Raw genomic sequence first — 24,730 nt, forward strand, 5'->3', positions numbered from 1 at the left:
TAGTACATTTCAGCCACGTCCGTTTTCTCGGTAAGTAAAAAGCCATTAAAAACTAAGAGCACAAACTAACTATTTATATAGCTTCTGACTATTTAAAAAAAACTAAAAAAACTATCTAAACGGGTCAGCGGCAGAGGGCGCCCTTTATCTCTCCCCCACACACCGAGCTTTTTATCTCTCTCCTCTCTGTGACTGTGCCCTTCTCTGACCCCATCGGCCAGCGGCAGAGGGCGCCGCCGGGACCCAGCAAAATCGGCGGCCTAAACCCTCGAACCCAAAAGCCCCTCACCCTTTGCGCCGTAACGTGAATAACTCCGCCCAAAATGTAAAAGCAGCTTCACCCCACCACATCGCAGCATTGCATCCATCTCATCGGCATGGATGTCGTCATCGCGGTGCTCGGTCGCCGAGGAAGCTCCGGATGGCAGCGAGGCTGGGGCCGCCCACGTCGCGCTCCCAGCAGGCGGACTCGGCGAAGGGGCCTGCGCCGTCGAGCCGGGCGCGGACGGTGCCGGAGGCGTCGAGGCGGTGGACGGGCCAGCCCCAGGCGTCGGCCATGCGGCGGATCTTCGACACCTGCGCGGCGGCAAGGTGCCGCGTGTTGGCCTTGATGTCGTCGATCGCGGCGCGGAAGCTCCTGCGCCCCGCTAAGTAGTCGCCCAGCTCGGGGACGCCGATGGCCTTGCCTAGCCCAGCGTGCGCGGCGCGCTCGGCGGCTGTGGTCGTGGCGAAGTACTCCCGGAGCTCCTCAACCATGCCGGCGTCAACCATGTCGTCCACGCGCCGGTCGAGGTACTCCGCGAGGAGCGCCTCCTCGACGTCGACCCAGAGAAGGCAGCAAGGGAACCGGAGCGCCGGGCGGTAGTGATACCGCGCGGCGGCGGGCGAGAAGGGATCCGCGGCGGAGGCATCGAAGCGGTCGGCGAGGAGGGCGTGGATGAGAGAGTTGGACCCACCGGCGACGACGGGGACGCACCGCCTCGCCGCGATCGAGGCGGCCGTGGCGGCGGCGAGAGAGCGGAAGGACAAGGGCGGGAGCTCGCCGGCCTCGGGGCGGATGGCGCCGAGGAGGTGGTGCTGGACGCCGCGGCGGTCAGCGAGGGATACCTTGTTGGTGGTGACATCAAGGCCGGCGTACAGCTGGATCTTATCCGCGTTCACCACCTCCCCGCCGAGCGCCTTCGCGGCGTCGATGGACAGCTTCGTCTTCCCGGTGCCCGTCGCGCCGACGATCACCACCATCCCGGTCGCCTCCGCCTCGTCCTGCTTCCCCACGACCACCCGCTCGCTGCCAGATGGAGCAGGGCAAGCCGAACAACGCAAACCCCTGCCGCGGTACGCGCGGTGCTCCTCCTCCCACGGCGGGATCCGCAATGGCCTCCCCGCGACGGCCATGGGAGCGCGCACGAGGGTAGTGATCCTATTGGCGAGGAGGCTGGTCATGTAGCCAGTGCCCCCGATCCGAATCAGCCGCCGATGACCCTGTTTTGTCTGTTCCTAATACGCCTTGGGCTTTCTACACGAGGCGATGCCACACCGTGTCTTGCCTAGGCAAATCAACACGGCGTTCGCTCGCTCATGTTCTCTGCTTCTGTTGTTGCGTTGCGCGCCTGTTTTTTGATTTTTGGCAGGTTTCCCCCCCGTATTTCTGCCCGACCGCCTCCTCTCTTGAATGCCTCAGTCTGCGTTTTTTTGTGGACGCTTTGCTTGGTTCTCGGGCTCTGCTCTGTAGTCTGTACCAGTAACAGGGAGGAGTACCTGGTACTATATACGGCTGGGATTTTTACACGTTGGCCCTTTTTAAAAACATATTATATAAATAGATCTATGCGAAAATAATTTTTGAAAATAAATCATTTTGAATGGTGTCATGATATTTGACGTCGTATTTGAATAATACGGTATCGTGGTAACTATCATATATGGTTTTCTACTTTGAACTTAGCTCATAGCTATGATAGCGCTAATTGTTACGATGATGTGCTATTTAACAAAGATGTTAATAGTTATAGTGCCGTAGAATTTTTTTTAACATTATTTATCATGTGTCCATGAGTGGATTTTTTTTAAAAAAATGTCCCAAATCTAAAGATTCGCTGGTGCTGGCTGGCGGGGGGTGTGCCGGTCCGTGTATACGAGTACCTATATAGGCCAGACATAAGGTAAAAATCTAAAATTAGATAATATACATGAGCATATTTGCCGAAATAGACAATATGTAGTCGTATTTACTAATATAGTATCTGTATTCGGTACACCGTATACCGAAAATAAATTTCGATACACCGTGTACCTAAAAATAATATTCGGCACACGGTATACTGAATATGAGCTACAATGTCATAATTGGCACATCGTGTGCCGAATATGAACCGTATTCGACACACCACAATATCGTATTTGACACACGATGTGCCGAGTATGCCTTTTTTCTATCGAAATATGAACCGCAACATGACCGCACAGGAAAAAGCATTTTTGGCACACCATATGCAGAATACGGTACTGTAGCTCGTATTCAGCATACTGTGTGCTTATACGATCTGTATTCGACACACGGTGTGCCGAATATAGACTACAATGCTATATTTTAGCACACTGTGTGTTAAATGTGACCTTTTGGTATACGATGTGCTGAATATATATACTAAATTAGTAAATATGGCTATATATATTATTTATTTTGGCAAAGTATATTGTCTGATTTCGGATTTTTGCCGACAGAGCGACACAGGCCAGGTGAGAGCAGTACTTGTTGAGACTTTGACAGTGATTGACATGATACATTGCATAGGGTATATTCAACTAGATTGTCAGTTCATGATGGTGTCTCCACCATGCGTGGCCCGTCATTCTGCATTTCTGCTACGCCGCGATCGCTTCCTCTGCTCGTGCGCAGGGAGTACGAACAAACAGAGGGCACGCACGCATTCGCAGACAGGGGCTGCAGAGTCCCTAATGCTTCATTCAGGATAAGAGTAGTTAGGTTGAGAAGATATAATGAAGTCTGTTTAGGTAGTTATATGTATTTAGTTTGATTATAAAGATATTATATTTAGTTATTTATATAAAAATATCATATGAAATAATAAAAATACATATAAATAGAACATAAAAAGAAATTTATTTTTTCACTAAATAACTTAGAATTAAAAATATTTTACAAATTAATATATCACACGATAAGAATGTTAGTGAATTTTTTCAGATTCTTAGGAATTTATTTAAGTATAAAAAATTGTTAGAAGTTATAAAAATAGATTTTTTTTTTGGAGAATTTTAATTAAATATTGGCTTAGATTTTTTGGATCAAACTAATTAAAATAAATTGCTAGTGAGCTCTAGTTTTCTAATGAAAATATTTAGAATTTTTGAACCACTATTGTATTCCTAGATAAAATTGAGAGTTAAATAAAAAAATACACATGTACACCCACATACACAAGCTGCATCGAGCGAGCTTGGCCCGACGGAAACAAAATCGAAATCTGTTTCTGCAGGACCTGGCTCGTGCAGGGATTTTGCACGATCGAAGCCTAGCTTGAGCACTCGATCACACTACCAAACTAGCCCTAAATAAACGATGTCAATCCTACGAAGGGCGGTGCCACGGTCACCTGCCCATGCCGACCAGAGCCGAACTGGTGTGTTGCTATGGGCGTGGTGGCTATCCCGATGGGAAGGGGCCGCACACGGGTGGAGTTGTAGTGGTGGCCCGTGCATGTACGGGCACGACATTGGACTTTTGCAAACCAGCTCTGCCCTGCCAGTTTAGCTATACGCACGGGCCACTTAAAAGTGTGTTTGGCTACTTGAACAAGTTTTTAGGAGCTATATTGTATAAGCAGGCTGAGTAGAGTTATATGTGTTAAAAAATATATTTGGTTAATTGTATCTGTCTAGGCAGACTGAACTGATTTTATGTTTAGTTGACTGAATCTGAGGCTGTATGAGTGAATATAAAAGTTGAGTTTGTGATTATTTATTCGTATAAACATAATTTTGTAACATTGATAAATAGATTCACCTGTATGAGTCTGCATCCGCTCAACCAGGATAAGGAGTGAAGCTCAAATCGAACTTCACTCCTCAGCCAATATGTGACCATATATTTACATTCTCTCGTACAGACAAAAACAGTAAATACAAGCAAACAAACACATTTTTTTAAAAAAAATTATATGTATTTACTGAACTAGATTAAAAATAATTCAGACAATCAAACCCATCCTGGTGAGTTGGTAGTGCCTCTCGTACATGGATCAGGATCTCGATCTCGGGGGGTTTTTGTGTTAAAGGTCCTATGGAATTTCTTCCCTCGTGCCGGGTCCGCGCGCGGCCGCATCTTGCTCGATCGGGGTCCCGACTCGCCTTTCCGTCCCGGGTCGACGTCCAGTTTTGGTCGGCGGGCGAGTGGATTGCTATATTCTCCCGCGCGCACGACTGGTTTTGCCTCTCTTTTTTCCCGCCTTTCGGTTGGGTTTGCCTCCGGTGTCGTACGGTGGGCGTTCGCTCTTGTCCAGGGGATGGATCATGGACGGTCGCATCTCGTCCAGGGGATTCTTGACCGCGAGGTGAAGCAGATGAAGTCCTCTGTTTCACTGATGCAACGGCATGGCAGTGCCGCACCGTCCACTCATTTTTCCGAGTGCTGAACTAGTTAGTAGTCTTTGGTTCAAAGTCAGCTGTGGAGGATAGAGACGAGCACGCACGAAGCAAACATAACTGAACGCAACAACAATGCCGCGCGAATCTGTAGGGCCCTGTTCCCTCCAGTTTCCCTAGAACAAAAAATGCCGCGCGAGACGGTTCAAGTAATTTCTGCTGTCCTCCAAATCGGCACGATCAGCTGTTGATTTTCATCGGACGATCCGAAATGGCCTGCCTACACTACATGGTGAAGTTGTTAAAGAGAAACGGGTGTGTGTACGGAGGGAGTGTCACGCTTGATGCTTAGGTTCGAGGATGGGGCTGAGACTCTGGTCCGCGTAGGGCGAGGCCTACTCAAGGTTAACAAAATCGTTTTGGTATTGGTAATCGCTCGCCGACGGTTACCGACAAAATCGTGGTTATCGTGATAACCGGAGAATATTCGATGAGAATTCACTCAAAATTCACTTGGTAAAATTTGAAATTCGGAGAGAATTCGACGAGAATTTGAAAACGGTAATCGCTCGGTTACAGAGTGGTTTGGGTCGGTTACCGAGTGGTTTGGGTCGGTTACCGAGCGATTTTCTCGTATTTTTGAATTGGTCGATTACCGAGCGGTTTGGGTCGGTAACCGCTCGGTTTTCTCGATTTATCGAACGGTTTTATCGAATTTCAGCGCAGTTCAACAAAAAAAACCCAAAAAATGGCTTAATCTTGTAAAATCAATAACTAATTCATCTGAGCTTCAAATCAAGTGAAACAAATTTTGTTGGTTTCCTTGTAACATGATCTACATGATAAAAGTATTTACACTCATAAAAAAGTTCAAAATTTTCTGTGAGAAATTGTATTTGTTAAACCAAGTTAAATGCATAGTTTACTCTTTGCTAATCCAAAAATCATGAAACTAATTTTTTTAGTCTTCTTACATGATCCTATGTATTTAAAAATACATGAACTCATTATTAGTTATTGTAACATGCATGATTGTGTAAATGTGTTGCGACTAGATTATTTCATAACTGACCCATCACACCTCAAAAATTAGTGAAACCACTTTCATTAGCTTATTTATACTATGATTTACGTAGTAAAAATAATAGTAGACATGAAAAAGTTAATTACAGTGTTGTTTCTTAACATATTCACTTTATGCTTGTGAACTTTGTAAAAATCATAGAGAATTTAATAAAACTCTAAATAAAGTGAAATCAATTTTAAAGATTCTCTTAAAATATGTTTTACACAAGAAAAATATGTGTTTGTATGTTACACTTTTTTCTTAACATGAGTTAATAACTGAGCCGCACGTTTCAATTTTTTTTCATTTTTTTCAAACTTTCTCCCTATAGAATATGATACAAACGATATTATTTTTGAAAAAAAAATTCACAGGAGGTCTTAGAATTGTGTCTAGTTTTTTAAAGATTTTTTTGAATTTTTTTATTATTTTATTTTTTAAAATTTTTTGAATTCAAATTTCGGTTACCATTCGGTTTTTGAAATCGGACCGAAGCGAGAAGGTCAGTAACCGTGATTTTTGAGCGGTTACCGACGCATTTGTGAAGCGTGGGCGTACTCCAACTCCTACAGGAAAAGGAAAGCTTTTCACCCAGTCCCCACTGCGCCCTTCTGGCACACGATGGAAAGGGGAAGAAGCCGAAGAAAGAAAGGAGACTGGGCATGGGGGATGTGCCTTCCCCGATGAGCCCCAATCTGATGCTACGTCTGGACTCTAGACTCTGGAGCCGCGGGTCCCATCAGTCCCGGGCCACTCACATGTTTACTCGTCCTAGTACTATTATCAGGCCACTAGTGTCTAGTGGCTTGCGTGTCCTAGGTAACTTAGCCATTTCCGCATGGCTCTTTGGATGTCTGAATTTTTCTTATCCGGTAGAATAGATACTATAACCTTAAAAAAAAATTTAATAATTCGTATTTACTGTTTTAATTTGACTTGACGGATATAAATATATAGTCACATGTAGACTGATTTATTTGTCAGTATCATAAAAATTATATTTATATAAATAATCAATCATAATATCAACTATTATATCTGTTTATATGCCTCAAATTTAACCAAATAAATAGAAATCTAGCCCAAACTATTTAGATAGATATAACTTTAAAAAAAATTCTTTTTAAACAAATATAATATTATCCAACCTACTTACACAGGACACAGAGTGACAACTGCAGAGAGCTACAGTGGAGTGCATTAGGAGCACTCCACAGCCGTTGGTTTGGAGGTGGATGGATTGGATCGACTGCTACAGTAACGCTGCAGTACTGGGGCCGCAGTACAGGGCCGGGACAGCAGAATCAAACACTGTAGCTACAGTATCCTTAGTGAACAGTGATTAATTAATGCAGAGGACTGTAGCACAGACTCATATTCCGTGTCCACTTACACATACATCTCACAAAACATCGTAGGAGAACTCGGCCAGCCTTTGCATACACTTTAATGACTACGAAAGGGTATGGTGCTCGTCCTTTCGATGGTTCGCCCAAGGTATGCAGGCTCTTCATATGCGTTAGTTTCCGTGGCTCCATGTGTCCTGCCCTGCCTCAAGCGTAGCAAGAGTTGTCTGCAATTGTCAGGATTAGTTGGATGGTTCATGTCCCCCGGTCTTGTCTTGAAACTAAACATTTTTTTTTAGAGTCAAGCACTTGCAATTTAACTCTTGGATTTGGAGTCGCACCGAGGGGAAAACAGTAATAAACTAATGCTAATAATATCCTATATAAAATATATAAGATGATATTCGCAAAAGAAGAAAAGGAATGTATATAAGATAATGCCAAGAAAAACAAAAAAAAGGGAGAGATGCGGGTGGTCTTAAGCCTGTTGACATTTTGGACTGCGACGCTTCTAGTGAACGCTGCTGCCTACATACATGCAACTTGCAAAAGGGGCGGAGAACATTTGGAAAGTTCGTCTGGCTCCTTTTAACACTTTAGCTATTTATTAATTTTAACACTTTGTAAAAGGGGCCGAGAACATTTAACTATTTATTAATTATATTTGATATAGATTTTTATTTAATCTAAATCGTTAGAAGTTCATAATAATGAGTTGTTTAATTTTTTTTTTGATTAATATGATAATTTTGTAATTTTAAGAGAACATGAAAACTTCTTTTAATACTTAAATAATAAGATAATAGATAGATTCGGTTCCTCCTCGCGTGCATGCATGAGCTTATAGTTATAGCACATGCATCATTTTGCATTCGATGGAACAACAATTGGCACATCTGCAATTGGTCGACAGATAGCACAAACTCGGCTGGAAATCAAATGAAGAAAATCGAGAGGGGTATCAAGATCTCGAGGGCAAGATAGGACGAAAATGAGAGGAGTATCTATCGCAATTATAGATGCACGCAGGGAATCTCGAAAGCCATGGTCAAAAAGCTCAACGCAACTTGCACACGGCAAAAATCTAAAATTAGATAATATACATAAGTGTATTTATTAAAATAGATAATATATTATCATATTTACAAATTTAGTATCCGTATTCGATGTATAATTTACTGAAAATGGATTTTCGATATACCGTACGCCGAAAAATCCATATTCAGCACATCGTGTGCCGAATACGACAATGTAGCCCATATTCGGTATACCGTGTGTCGAGTATCAACCGTATTCAGCACACGATGTGTCGAATATGGGCTACAGTATCATATTTAGCACACCGTGTGCCGAATATGGTTTTTACCTGCCGTATGGTCTTCGATGGTGTGCCGAATATAACTGGGTCTATGATTTTTCGGCGTACGATGTACCGAAATTATATTTTCGATAAATGATATGCCGAATATAAATACTAAAATTATAAATACAATAACATATTATCTAATTTTGAATTTTTACATAGATGATCGATCAAATAGACAGAGTGCAAACTCCAAAGGAGTTCATCCATTAGTGAAGAGGACGCAAGCGACGATGAGGCGAAAGAGAGGGAGATATGATACGATTGCGCGCGGCTATAATTTTGGGCGCTGGAATATGTGGTGGTGACGGATTGGAGTTGTTCATCACCAAAAGAATATGGTGAATTGGTATCTGCTGCCGGCCGGGCGCTTTTTTCTGCTACGGAAAGCAGCAAAGCACGTACGCCTCGATAGGGGTATATTGGGACCTGATCTTGATCTTGCCAAAAGGACGTGCAGGGATTCTCATTTCCTACGGCCAATGTGACGTGTCCGGCCACTCCAATGGAATCGAACCAAAACGTGCGTGTCTCCTCGGCCGCAAGATCGTCGTTCCTATGCCAATCGTTATTGGCACACTGGTTACTTCCATGTGCCCAACGCGCGGTTTGATAAAAAAATAAAATAAAATCAACGGTTAAAATGGTTAAAAAAATCAGATTCTCTAGCAACTTTGCATGCAGTCAAGTTTCTTGACTTGTTACCTATTTACAATTGTACAGAAATTCATAGGTTCAGTGCACACTTCTTAGTGTCGGTTTAAAATCATCATCGGTGGTGAGTTTTGAACCGACACTGATTAACTGATAGTCACTCACTATCAGTGCCGGTTCGTGCCTACAACTGGCGCTGAAAAGGTTTCTTGAGCGAAAAAAAATAAACGAGCCGGCTCGGCTACCGCTCATGTCGCCACCACTGTCACCGTGCTCCTACTGCTGCCGCCACCGCCGCATGCACAAATTGACTCGTCTCATTATACAAACACATCTCACAGTTAAATCGACTCACCCCATATAGTTTTATCAGGTTACGATGCCATACAAGTTATAGCTCAGAAGGGACCATAAAAAGATCTTGATTCATAGGTAATTTAAGCTTCCACACACGACTAAGCAGCAGCAGCTCGGCCATCAAAACCCCCAAATCGATCACCATCAATCAAAATGAACAAGGGAATAGCTGAAGAATCACATACGACCGAAGAGAACACATGCTTGAGATCTCCATTGCCTCGTCCTCCTCTAGCGTCACGGCGAAGCCGTTGATGTACCTTGTGTACAAGTAGAAGATGGCGTCCCTTGCCCTCTCCTCGCTGCGCAGGACAACGCCCAAGAGCTCATAGTGGGAGCTCTTGGCGTGCTCCTGGTTAGACGCCAGCGCAGCGCCCTCCTTGCCATGCAAGTGGCCGCTAAGGTAGGCGTGTAAGAACGCAAAGCAAGCAGCTTCTCATCAACGAAAAAAGTGAGAATCAAATGAGAAATGAGGGGTGGTCAAAACTAAAGAACTCAATAACAGCCACTCCACTTACCTTTTTGGCATCCCGTGCCGCCAGAAGCTCGCGTGTCCTCCCGTGCCGCCAGCCACTTAGCCGAGAACTGCATCACCAACCGCTCGATCGAGAATCGTGCCGCTAGCCAGCCATTCAACCTCGGGCCACCAGCGAGCTCAGCCGGTCTCTCTCCCTGGCTCCTCTCTCGCCTCCTCCGCCCCTCCGCCTCTCTCTCCATCTCCGTGTGCCACCCGTCCGCTTGTGGAAGAAAGGAAAGAGATAAGAGAGAGAGAGGCGCTGTGGACGAAAGAGACAAGGGAGAGAGAGGCGCTCGAGAGTCGGATCGCGAGCTAAAGTTGGATTGAAAATTTTATTCGGGTTCGAAGCATCATTGCCGGTCTACGCTAGAACCTGCACTAATATCAATTATCAGTGTCGGATTTTGGTTGGAACCGGCACTAATGTATCAGTATCGGTTACTGGCTGAAACCGACACCGATAGTGACTAGCAGCGCCGGTTCTTAGCTCCTATATAATTGTTCGCGCGCGAGAGTTTAAGAACCGGTATTGATACGTCTTCAGTAGCAATTACTATTGAACCGTTACTGATGAGGTACTATATATGACACGTTCTGTATAGTGATACGATGTAACAGCTCCAATTAACGCACACAATAATGGTAATCTAGTTCCACCAGAATAACCGGTATATATCGATACCTCTCGTTTTCTCTCGTTAATGAGGGTATCTTTTAAGAATCTTTTATTCTATTTTTTTCTTCTTATTTGAGGTTTACTTAGGTGCATTGAATGCCACCAGTTGTTTATATTTACATACATTTTTTGTAATATTTATCTTGAACAGAAAATTAAGACGCTTAGCACCACCCCTTAGCATGCATATGAACTCTCTTAAAATAATTCCCCCCCCCCCCCCCCGATTATTTTGCCTCTAGCTGTGTGGAACGTATGCGTGGAGTGCTAGAACTTTCTATCTCCAGGCACACATATATATGTACTGGCATACTGCATCGCCGGAATCATATCTCGTGTGATCGTTTTGCGGGATAAATTATGATTCGACAGGTCCATGATGGTTCATACGCATCGCAAAAAATCATAAAACACACGCACATATATATACGTACCAAGTTACTAACACATCTCCATATCTAGAGTATATATATATTCGATGTACATAGCATCTGACACTCGACGTAGCGAAAGCTCTAGCAACATAGAAAAATACGAAGCCGTCCAATAGAAACACACACACACACGGACTGCAGGGAAAACTCCTATACGTGTCTCTGAAGTTTCTGTCTACATCAAGCAAGCGTCATACGCACACAGCTATTTTATACCACTGGCAAAATTTGTTTTTTATAAGTTGTGCTCAGTACTTAGCGAATCATTGCTGTTATGCTTGCTGAAGTTTGGAGCTGAAACCATTTCAAATGATTTGTTTGTTTGTTTCGTCAGTCCCATCATATCCTCGAACTAATATTTAGCTGACAAGTTTTCGTTTTCCGTCCTTATGTGCATGCATGTAGGACAGTAGACTATAAGGTGATGACGACTTCACATCCTATTTAAATCAATCGACAGGTTTCGAGGATGACGATAAGTGTTTATCCATGTATTTAAAAAGCCAAATGTGAAATATATAAAGCCGTGATGAAGTAGCCATCTGCAGGACAAAATGTTATATATAGAGAAACCGACTAATTGCAGTGTTTTCTCAAAAAAATATCCTAAAAAATTACAGTGAAAGTAACTAGTCGTTCGTGTGCATTGAGCGATGTCATGGAGATCGGGACATAGTATGTTTTGGGTCTGTTTAATAGAGTTTTTTTATCTAAATTATTTGGAGGGAATGATTCTTTGAGAAAAATTATTATATAAAAATTATTTTCTATAGTAAATTTTACGAAGAAAATAATTCTATATGCGAAGTGAATTGGAGAAGTTATTTTTTTCCGCTTCTAACATCTAATTCATTTTCATGAACCACTTTCATATATTTCACTCAAAAAACTGAAAACTAAAAACTATCGTGTACCAAAATTCCTCAAATTTTACTCGAGAAAATACTGTAGGAGCTCTACTAAACGGTCCCTGGTAACTGGTTCTTACTGCCTCGGGTCCAGCCCATTTGTGCTGGGACGACGGCGGTTTAGAGAGGAGATACATGTCGAAAATGTTGGATGTCTTACCCACCCATAGATCTTAGATCTGATGGCCAACTAATATGGAGAATTTTGCATTATGTGACTATAAAAAGGAAATAGGAGATCGATCACTATACATGCGATGGTTTTATATCGCCTCATAACAATCTATTAGTTTGGTTGAGTAAAGAAATGCTCATAGTAGCGCCACTGGGTGCATTAGATAGCTAAGATAGATTGTGGTCGAAGAACAACAACGCAAGATGAACAGGAAAACGAAATACTCTATCTCCAAGCTGCGCAAGCCAAAATGATTGGTCATTCAACCATATAATAACCAATCAACGATTGAGATTTGCATGCATGAACACGAACTGTCTATTTAACAACACCATTGAGTTGCTTCAGGAAAAGGACGTCGAACGTGAAGCACGCAATTAAAAAAGAAGAGGAGGTCGATGGAGCACGTCAACTATTATCCATACGAGAGATCCTAGTAGTATAATCTAGGCAGCTAAGGTTGGAAATATAGCTCGAGACTTATGAGCCAACTCAAGCTCAAAAAGGTTCAGCTCGGCTCGAAGCCGAAACGAGCTGAGCTCGAGTTGTCTCTTTAGCTTGGCTACAAATTGAGTTGAGCTTGAGCTGGCTCGTGAGCGGCTCGATGGCTCTTTTGCAGCCTAGCCCACCAGCGCACACGCCCCCAAACTCTTCCGTAGGCCACAAGCTTGCATCCCACAGGCCACAACCAAGCGCGCTAGCTAATATCTGCGATGTGTTTAGGGTTCCACTTCCTGGCAATCCATACCACCACAACACCACCCACCCAAGGTTGACGTTGTCGCCGCAGAGATCGTGCCGCCCGACAGAGCCTAGTTTCCTAGAGAAAGTTGTTGCCACCCTTCTGGATGTCGCCCTCAAGTCGCCAACCCGCTGCCCTTCTGGACTTCAATCGTGCCGCCTACCCACCGCCTCTCTGACCGCGCAGGCGTGCTGCCGCAGTCCATGGAACTGGAGCGGCAGCGAAGCGTCGTCTCACGCTTAGCCGCCTCCGCACAAGGACGGAAGGGGTGCGCTTCGTCTGTCGGTGCCAAGGTCGCTGTGATCGTGAAGGCGAGTGCATCCCGATCTGGCACCATGATGGACTTCTTCACCAATAGCGGATACAAATTAGGTACACCACTGGGTCGATTCACACAAATGGACCATTGGGGATTTCGGGCAAGGATGTTGTAGCCTATTGCACAAATTCACTATTTATGAGTTTATTTTGTTTCAAAATCAGAAACAATTCATTTATGCTTAATAGCACAAGAAGATGGTTGCTTATAAATGTGGTTCATACAAATACATTCTTACTATCAAGCTCAAATGAGTTTCAATCCTTCTAGCAATCATCTTCTATGGAGCCATCTAAGAGCGAGCTTCTCATCTATCTAGATGAGAAGAATGAGATCTTACAAAACAAGGATTTTAGTTTGTTTTAGTGGTGGAGGTTGAATGCACATAGATTACCAGTAGTGTCAAAGATGGCAAAGAACTTCTTGACTATACCAACAACCTCGGTGTCTTTAGAATCCACTTTTGAGGTAGAGTTTTAGATGGCTATCGAAGTTCTCTACAGTCATGTATGATGGAGGCATTAGTGTATGCTTCTGGCTGGACCAGAGGTTCTCGTAATGATTTTAGAGTTCCAATGCTTGTGGTATGTTAAATTGTTCATTTTTGCTATATATGTCTTTTAACGTTTTTTTGTTGTTGACATCATGAGCTCATGGCTAACTTGATCATTATGAAATTGACTTCTCCGGAAGAAGAAGATGAGAATGATGTGAAGAGCATTTCATTTCCTAAAAGCGTCGTAGAGAGTAATTAGAATTGGTCTACTGGAGCTAGTTTGATACTGCTTTTACTATTTTTGATTTTGGATGTGTTATGGACTGTGGTATGTGCCTCTGTGTTAGTATGTGGCTGCTGTATGTGTGAAACTTGTAAGTTAATTCTTATTAAATGTGGAACTTGGAACTTGGTTAGTGTGTGCCTGCTAGTTAAGCTTACAGCCTATTTCATTTTCATATAACTTAGTACTTCTGGAATGGACAGATGGCTGGATGTGTGGATGTGGAAATTGAAAGTTAATTCCTTTTCATGTTTTGGATTGTGTGGTTTAGTCAAATGGTGCACAAATATTACCTATGTTTTGAAATGTGAAATGTGCATATTCAGTTGTTCAGTTCTGCGCAAATATTACATATGCTTTTGCAGTTTTGTTTTCTTACCTTTCTGCTGGGCGTGTGGTAAGTGGTAATGAGCAGTTGAGCACTGAGCACTGAGCATTCCTACTCAATGGTGAGCACTTAGCACTGCTCCAGCAGGTGAGCATTGAGAAGGGAGGTTACTTGGTTAGAACTTAGCCAGGTTAGGTTTAGGTCTGTTGCTGCCTTGCTGGGATGCTGGTTAAGGTGTTAAATCTAGCAGGATGTTCGAAATCTGGATGACTGGATGTGTATGTCAGTATAGGCACTTGTTCAATTGTTTTGTACTTCAGTTACAGTACACAATAAAGAAACATATTATACTATACTATTAATGAAATAATGTATTATATCTACACAAAGATTATGAAGAGACAAATCAAAATTAGCTGCAACAGACTTGGCTCGTGAGCCGGCTCGAGCTAAATTCGAGCTCGAGCCGAGCCACTTTTAAAGCTCGCCCAAGTAGTCGAGCCGAACCTGTTAAGCTCGCCTAAATACGAGGGCTCTGCTCGACTCGTTTCTATCCCAGCGGCAGCCATCATGTCGCTGCGTTGGCATGCTCCTGTTGAAGGAGACGACGCGCCGGCCTTTTCGGCCTTGGACCGTTGCGAGATCGACCAGGGTCATACTCACAGAGCTGGCGGGTAGGAGAAAGCTTGCGCAGACCAAGGGAAACAGAAAGTCGCCACCACAACCGAAGCGTGTCCTCTAGCAGTTGTTGCTGTGCTGCTTCTGCTTGGACCTGTGCATGGATGCTAGATTTCTGTTTCCTGTCTAATGACCCATGCAGTCCCTGCTTATCCACTCCCTTTGTCATTTTTCCTTCAGAAAGAAGCTGCTGCGTGTTCGTACTAAGTCATATGTATATTTGGTGGTCGGCGGCGCATGTTAATCTCTTCAGAGCAGCTGTTCCATGTTGTCTTCTGGAGATAAGTTGAGCTAGAGAAGAGGACAACACTTAATTCTTTTAGGACCAGATAATTCTTTAGACTCATTGTTGTTGGAATATAAGACATTTTTAGTTTAATTTAATTTATAAATAATTTATTAACAGAAAATAATAAATTGATATGATCATATCATCAAAGTATAATCTAGACATATATATGAAAGCACTGTATATAAAATTCGGAACCGCAGAAAATAAAGTACGAGTAATATAATTTTTACGTACTAGTCCTATGTTGTGGAGATTACTGAAGATGCTGGTTGCAGCATGTTGACGATGACAACGAGCGACGCCCAAGCGACCAAGAAGACGAGCCGTGGTAAAGAAATTGAGCAGTCACACGGAGCGCTTCCCAAAATCCTTATTCGACCTCTCCCAGTGCAAGATCTCAAGAGATTGAGTTCGAAGACCTGCACTCCCGGTTGCCGGTGTACACCGATGCCGGGATAGAATAGACTACAGTTGTAGCACAACCGAAAGAGAAAGAGATAAAACACTAACTCTTATATAGACACACGTAATGAGAGTGTTCCCAATTTTAGGGCTACTCTCAATTAGTAGTCTATATTATTTGTGTATCAAATGAGGTGAGGGTACTTTCATATATATAGGGACAAAAACCTCTCACATCTACCTTCGTTAGCAATATGGTACTAATATAGGGTGAGTCTCAACATGTGTCACCTCTCCACAACAGAGAGCTTTGAGATTTATTAGGAATTATTTCATTGACCACCCCTAATAATTCTAACAATCCCTCACCAGATCTCAAAGACTTATAGAGAATTGTCAGTTTTCTACTGTTGTTTGATATACTAGTGTTTCAGTAGAGACTGTTAAGTTGAACATTCATTAGAATATCAAGTTACACTCATTCACAACTTGAACAATGGACTATACCTTGAATTATAAGTTTTGTGCAAATAAGTTTCACTTAAAGTCATAACGGATACTTAGCTGTCAGTTGACTACCCCACGAATGGAGCATATAACCAGCAATCAGACTCATATAGGTATGTTCTTACAAGAATGATGCCCTCTAGGTCAGCATCTTCACTACTTAAAGCCAACAGAATACATTAAGACTATAGCCAACCTGTCTTGCAGATCTCTGAGAGTATTGCATCTTCACTCGAGTGGGTTAAACATAAAGTTACTCTCCTCCAGTTAGACCAATTGCTTGTTCTTCTTAGGTCCTAATTCACGGGATCTCTGATTACACAGGTTGGGTTACAACTATAGTATAACTCGCATGAGTCTCATACCCATCTCCTTTGATGCATTATCTATCATATTTCATGATAGTCCATTTGTAAAGGGATCTGTCAGGTTCTTAGCTATTTGGATATAATATAAGGTTATGACTCCATAGTTTCTTAATTTTCTGACAGACTTCCATCGTCTCTGTACGTGCCATGAGGACTTGTTATTGTCTTTAGAACTTTTTTACTTCGATAGTAACTGTCTGATTATCACAGTTTATAAGGATAGCCGGTACCGGTTTCTCAATCACAGATAAGTACATCAATAACTTACGCACTTATTCTGCCTCAACAGTGATTGTGTCTAATGCAGTGAGTTTTGCTTCTATAGTTGAACTCGTCAAGATGGTATGTTCGTAAGACCTCCATGAGACATCATCATCACCTAGAGTGAATATATATCCACTTATGACGTAAAATCTCATTAGCATCAAATATACAGTTTGAATCAGTATAACCCTCCAAGTAAATAGCGCATGACTCGCTTGAGCGCACATCAATGTTCATCGCCTGCATTAGAAGTAAACCGGCTCAATTTGCTCACAAAAAATGAGATGTCTTGCCTTTTAGCACCAGCTAAGTACATGAGCGATCCAATAATTTGAGAGTATCTCAGTTGGTCACTGCTACTTTTCTTATTCTTTCGAAGTATCACACTGGGATCATAAGGTGTTGGAGAAGACTTGCTATCCTGGTAGCCAAAGCGGCTCAAGACCTTCTCAACATAACGAGATTGTATAAGAGTAATTACATTCTCTCCTATGATTAACTTGATGTTTAAGATTACATCAGCCTCATTGAGATATTTCATATCAAAGCTTTGAGATAAGAAAGATTTGACCTCATTAACCACGTCAAGATTTGTCCTAAATATCAGTATGTCATCAACATACAAGCACAATATAACTCCCTCACCCCCACCATGGCGCTAATACACATATTTATCTGCCACATTGACCGAAAAGCCTGCAGATGTTTAAGTTCTATCAAATTTTTCATACCATTGCTTAGGAGCTTGTTTAAGACCATACAAGAATTTCAGCAACTTACACACCATGCATTTTTGACCTTTTACGATAAACCCATTAGGTTGTTCCATATACATTTTCTCGTCCAATTCTCCATTAAGAAAAATTGTCTTAACGTTCATCTGATGAACGATAAAACCATGCGAGGCAGCTAAGGAAAGTAGTAGTCAGATAATAGTCAATCTCACAACAGATGAATAAGTGTCAAAAAAGTATTCCCCTTCCTTTTGAATATTATCCTTGGCCACAAGCCGAGCCTTGTACTTTTCAATAGTACCGTTAGGCCTAAGCTTCTTCTTAAACACCCACTTGCAACCCACAAATTTGCAACCATATGGTCGTTTTGTGACATCCCAAGTCCCGTTTTGCGAGGATGAAATTCATTTCGTTCTGAGCAGACTCCTTCCAGTAGTCTGCATCTGGAGATGCAAATATTTTTGAAATAGACTTGGGAGTGTCATCCACAATATGTATAGTGAAATCATCACCAAAAGATATTGCAGTCCTTTGTCTCTTACTTCTCCTAAGAGTATCATTGCCATCCTCCTTAAGATATTGCTTATGTGTTTATTCAATAAACTCAAGAGGTAGAGTAGGTTCAGAAATTATCTCAAAAAATAGTCTATACATGTTATGTAAATCTTTTATATAAAATATGTGCTAAAAAATATTTCATCACGAGACTCCATCATTATATCGATATGCACGTCAGGTACCTTAAATTTAACCACTAAAAACTTATAAGAAATGCTCCGATGAGCATATCCTAAAAAGACACAATCCACAGTTTTAGTCCAAGCTTGCGCATTTTAGTTATTGGTACATTGACTTTCGCTAGGCATCTCCAAGTGTGCAAATAAGAAAGTAATGACTTTCTCTCTTCCTATTCTTCATATGCGATTTTCTCCTTATCCTCACGACCTCCCCCTACTCAGGAATGATATGAAGTTAACATGACCTCCCCACCAATTCTCCACATGGCCTTAGATAATCCTGCAATGTCTAACATAGCATTAACTAAGTCACTCAATGTGCGATTCTTCCTTTCGGCAACTCCGTTTGATTGGGGTAAATAGGGAGGTGTCTTCTTATGAATAATCTCATGTTTATCACATAATAAATCAAAATCACTAGAGAAATACTCTTAATCATTATTCGACCTAATTCTTTTGATCTGTCTCTCTAGTTGATTCTTAACTTCTGCCTTATTGATTTTAAAGTGATCTAGAGCCTCATCTTTCGTTTTCAACAAATAAACATAGCAAAATCTAGTCGCATCATCAATCAAAGTCATAAAATACCTTTCTCCACTATTTATTAACACACCATTCATTTAACATAGATCTGAATGTATGAATTCTAGAGGTGCCAAATTTCTCTCATCAGCTGCTACCTTGTGGGGCTTATAAGGTTATTTTGATTACACACAACTATGACACTTAGAACCTTTGACATGAAAAAATTTGGAATTAAACACATGCTGAAAAGTCGAGTCATAGAACCAAAATTCAAATGACATAACTACAAATGCCCAATACTAGCATCATCATTAACATTGTCACAAATATGGTTCACATACTTATTGTTGAAATCAGAAACAGAAAACGAAATAAGCCTCCATACTCATACCCTTTACCAATAAATTATCCATATTTTGATGCTACTACTTTATTAGACTTGAACACCACCTTAAACATATCTCTACAGAGAAGGAAATCGCTAACTAGATTCTTGTTTATTGTAGGGACATGCTGCACGATCTTTCCCGAAGTAAACTTCAGATCTACCGTACCAACACTATGAACAGAAACCTGTTACCCATTCCACATTAGGACAGAAGAATCATATGCGACCTGATAATAAGAGAATATTGAGATATCAGCGCCATATGAACATTGGCCCCTATATCAATCCAACAATTAGTAGACTGAAATACTGAAACACTGAAGGTAAATTTTTATACCCTGCACCTTTGTTTCCAGCTTCGCCAATGGTCACCACATTAACGGTCTTCGAGTTCTGTTTTTGTGAATCCTTTCTTCCCTTGTAGTCTGGGCAATCCTTGGCAAAATGCCCAATCTCACCGCACACAAAACAAGGTAATTATGCTATTTTCATCTTCTTCTTCTTTAAGGTGGTAGTTTTATTTGGCTTATTATCTTTTCTTTTGTTCTTATTGTGGAAGGGATTTTGCATCATATTGGCGTTAGTCTGCCACTCGTCTCCTTTTGGACTCACATCCTTAGTCTGAGCTTTCTCCTCAACATCAAGAGACGTGATTAAACTCTCAACAGTAATTTCTTATCTCTTGTACTTTAGAACAATGTTAAAGTTTCTTCACGAAAGACGTAACTTAGCAACGATGCCTCTAGCCACAAACTTGCCGGGTACATTGATCTTGAGGAGTTAGAGTTCCTTCATGATGCACTAAACCTCATGAGCCTTCTCGACTACAAAGCAATTTTCAACCATCTTATAGTCATGATACTGCTCCATGATATACAATTTACTTCCTGCATCTGATGCACCGAATTTAGCAATTAGTATATCTCACAGCTCCTTCGTGTTTTGCATGTGCATATACACATCACAAAGATGGTCACTAAGAACGTTAAGAATGTATACTACAAAGAGTGTATTCGCATCTGTGAACGTCTTTTCTTGCTCAACAGTAAGGATTCTTTCTGTCTTGCCATTAGCCACTCAGTAGATATTCATAGCTGTCTGCCACACAGTGACCTTGACTTGGCATCTCTTAAAGTGCATACCAGAAAACTTGTCTAGTCTCAGTGCATCGACCAATCCAGCCATTGATAAACCTAACTGCCTACTATAAGGTTTTTGGATTGTTAGAATATAAGACACTTTTAGTTTTAATTTAATCCAAAAATAATTGATGAGCAAAAACTGATAAACTGATATGATCGCATTATCAGAGCATAATCTAGATATATATACGAAAGCATTACATATGACTATATCTACTATACTAAAAATTAGTAACTACAGAAAATTAAGTACGAGTAACAAGGTTTTTACATACTGATCATGCGTTGTGGAGGTTGCTGAAGATGCTGGTTGCACCGTGTTGACAACACGATTGATCCTGCTGATGACACGCCGAATTTGTTGACGATGACAGTGGGCGGCGCTCAAGCGAACAGGAAGACGAGTCGTGGTGAAGAACTTGAGCAGTTACGTGGAACGCTTCCTAAAAACATTATTCACCCTCTTTCAGTGTAAGATCTCAAGAGCGAGGGTTTCGGAGACCTGCTCTCCTGGTTACCGATGCACGCTGACGCCAGAATAAAGTAGACTACAGCTGCAGCACAAAAAAAAAAAGAAAGAAACAAAATATTAACTCTTATATAGACCCACATAATAAGAGCATTTCTAATTTTAAAGCTACTCAATTAACAGTTTATATTATTTGTGTACCTGATGAGTTGGAGTTCTTCATATATATATATATATATAGAAAGAAAAATCATCACTCTATTTATATTATCAATATAGTATTAATAGCGTGTGAACTTTAATATAGGCTATCTCTATAATATAGAGATTTAAGATTTTTTTTAAAATTATTTTATAGGCTGGCCTAATAATTGTAACAACTGTGTGACCTTGATAGTGACTGATAACTTTGTGCTACTGCCCTCTGGTAATATGTTCTCTTCCAACAAGTCCGCAGGGCATGTCGTGTCAGGATGAGGAAGGATTCACACGTCGACGTACCAGTGCCTCTAAAATAGGAATCAGTGACGAGATCCAAAGCATTATCTTGATAGTTTTGCTGCTTAACGATGGGCCTCCGGCATGCCGGCACCAACTCCCAGTCCAGTTGCTCAGTTGTTTAACGCGGTGTGGCTCGTCGTGCCGTCGCCTGCTCGCGTGGCAAGTAGCAATACGAGCTGGACACCCAAATATAACCTTCGCCCGAGCCTGGCAAGTTGCGCATCAACACGAACAATGGTCAATCCGTGGCTGGTTCCCCCCCCCCCCCCCCCCAACTTGCCCGTTGGATCCAATCACAATATACTTTCCTTCCAATAATGTATAAGGTGGTTTCTTGAAAACAGTACAAACTCCGTTGTGCTAAAGGGATGTTTGAACAGAAAAACCGTGTAGTGGGTCGGGTTACTCGGGTGCCAATATTATTAAGCTAGGTGCGGATGGTCTCGAGGATAAAGTTTGGTAGAGCTTCATCGTATATATAAGTTGAGGAAAAATATACTGAGTATAGTTATATTTGTTAAAAAAATATTTAGTTAATTGTATTTGTTTGTCATGCTGAGTTAAGTTTTTATTTAGCTAACCGAATTTAAGATCTCATGAGTAGATAAAAGAGTTAATATTATGATTGTTTATTCGAATGAAGATGATCTTATGATTTTGATAAGTAGTTTCACCTGCATGAGTGGATGTAGGAGACAACATCCATCAGATAAGATAAAATTGTATATTTACATTTGTCAAATCAGACTACAACAATATATAAAAATAATTAAACACTTTTCTTTTCCCTTCAAAATTATACATATCCACCGTACCAACGTAAAGCAAATTCGGTAACCAAACACACCCGGTGGATGCAATTTATATGCCCATCACCTCGTTTCACATATTCATCTTTTCTTTCGAATCATCTTTTTGGGCCTATTCTGGTATCAAGCCGAAAGGCATTCTGGAACCTCGTAGGCACTGTGTGGGCCTTAGAGTTGAGCCGATGTGAGTCAAAAGCGTAGAAGCCGAGAGGCCTCTTTCCGTCGTTGTGGGGCCGCGGGTTGCCTACCACGGCGGGACGGCCGACCGCGCGAGATCAAAATATTTAACTTTTTAGTAGCAACTCTTCATTGAGCCTGATAAATAGGTCATCAAAGTCTATAAATTATGGTTTGGATGATAAATTTTTCACTCTATCAAATAGCAGAGTGATAAAAAATTAAATGCCCCTGCGAGACCAGACAAGTAGAAATTTTATTTATATATATTTTAATTTTTCAATATTCACAAAATTAAACTGTAGCAACAAATTGCAAGAATAGTCCACCGTTGCACGAGATTAAGGTCTCATCTAATAGACAGACGATCAAAAGATTAAAAAAAATATGAAAAATACGATCGGACCAAGTCTCACCTATTCAATAGGTGAGACCCTACTGGACGGGTGAGCGGCACGTTCGTGCTGCTGCCCCGTACTTGTTGTGTTCGTACGTGTCTTTTTTTTTTAACTCGTGATACCTGAGAGTATACGAGTGGTTCAAAAATTCTTAACATTTTTATGAGTAAACTAGAGCTCAGTAGCAACCTATTTTATTTGGTTTGATTCAAAAGGACTAAGCCAATATTTCATTAAAATCCTCTAAAAAACCTATTTTTGTAACTTCTAGAAATTTTTAGTGACTCAAACAAATTCCCAAAAATTAGTAAAAAATTACTAATATTCTTCTCATGTGATGTAATAATTTATAAAAATATTTTTAACCCTAAGTTATTTGGTGAAAAAGTGAGTTCCTTTTAATGCTTCATTTATATGTATTTTTATCATTTCATGTGATATTCTCTTTTTAATTCAATTTGAATTCTAAGTTGCACAAATTCATCCAAATGCTACGCAATCAAGGGGTAAGTTCACTAAAAGATTACCATAAAGAATTGCACACCTAGGGTAAGTTAAATAAAAGATCATCGATATACAGTATTAAGTGATAGACAGTTGAGATAGATACCTAATATACATATATTTAGAAAGTATTATCATGAAAGATAACTGATATACGCTTCATAAATCACAAGTTTGCAATGTATGATAGGAATAACTTATACGTATAATGTACATAAATAATTGAAACCACAAAGCTAAACAAAATAACAATAAAACAACTGAAAGGATTTAGATTCAATGTCTAACTTATAGTTAGACTAAAATAATTGAGACAGATATATAGCACATGATAAGCTATAAATATAATCATGAATAATAGGTAAGCTCCTTATTATTGTGCAGAGCAATCTCATTACCTACAAAAGCTATATTCGAATCATAGCCAAAGTTTAAACAATAACTTAAAGCTTATGTGAGCCATTATTATAGCAATGGAGGCACATGCCCTTGTTTTTTTTCCACCACGAGAGATCAAGGTATTGATGATCAAATAACCTAGGATAAGTTCACTAATAGAATATCACATTAAATGATAAAAATACATATAAATAGAGCATTAAAAGAAACTTACTTTTTCACCAAATAAGCTAGGGTTGAAAATATTTTTATAAAGTATTAATTTATATGAAAAGAATATTAGTGAATTTTTTTCAAATTTTAAAAATTTATTTGAGACATTAAAAATTGCTAGCAGTTATAAAAGTATATTTTTTAGAATTTTAATTATTTTTAGATCAAACCAATTAAAATAAATTACTAAAATTTACTTATAAAAATATTTAGAATTTTTAAACTACTCATGTACTCTTAGGCCATCTCCAACAGAAACTCTAAAAATCCACACCCTATAACACTATTACAGCATCCTCTATCACTGTTACAGCCTCCTCTATTTTTTTCATCTCCAACAGACACCCTATTTTCTACCTTACATTACTCTCTTCCTCCCTTCGGGCCCACACGCATACTCAGTCTACAGGGTTACGGGAGCCTCAAAACCAACGGCAAATTTGCTGGCTGCCTAGTGCTACAGTCGCGCGTCTGCATCACTGTAGAACCGGATGCCTCTTCCGCTGGAGCCGAATGCAGCAGCTGGAAACGGCAAAATCGGAACTACAGGGATGCGGCTTGGATTTACGGCTCCCGTTGGAGTTGGCCTTACGAACACAACAAGTACGAGGCAGCAGCATGGAAGTGCAACTCGTCCGTCCAGTGGGGTCACGCACGCTAAATGGGTCTGACTATATATTTTTATTTTTATTTTTTTATTGACAGGAGATATTTGATCTCGTCAGATGAATAGGTTAAAACAGTCCTGTAATTTTATAAATATTAAAAAAAATAAAATATATAAAATGACCGGTAGTGCCCAACCCACGTCCAACTCCAACGCTGGGCCGCGGGGGTTCCGTGATTGCGTCGTGTGTAACCTGACAGCCGCTGCGGCACGAGCGGACACCACAAGGGCGCCGGACGGACGGACCTACCCGAGTCTGGTTGCTCTCGGGCCTCGGCCGCCGATCC

At 41.0% G+C, this 24,730-nt stretch overlaps 1 protein-coding gene across 1 annotated transcript; it reads right to left on the minus strand.

Moving 5' to 3' along the window:
* Positions 1 to 1,722, minus strand: LOC133885132 (adenylate isopentenyltransferase-like). Its single transcript, XM_062324784.1, has one exon. It carries the CDS (start codon positions 1,441 to 1,443, stop codon positions 388 to 390), a length of 1,056 nt encoding a protein of 351 aa, XP_062180768.1. The 5' UTR covers positions 1,444 to 1,722; the 3' UTR covers positions 1 to 387.
* Between the last annotated feature and the right edge of the window lie 23,008 nt (positions 1,723 to 24,730).

This window comes from Phragmites australis, chromosome 11 (assembly GCF_958298935.1).
Source record: "Phragmites australis chromosome 11, lpPhrAust1.1, whole genome shotgun sequence".
Lineage (NCBI taxonomy): Eukaryota > Viridiplantae > Streptophyta > Magnoliopsida > Poales > Poaceae > Phragmites > Phragmites australis.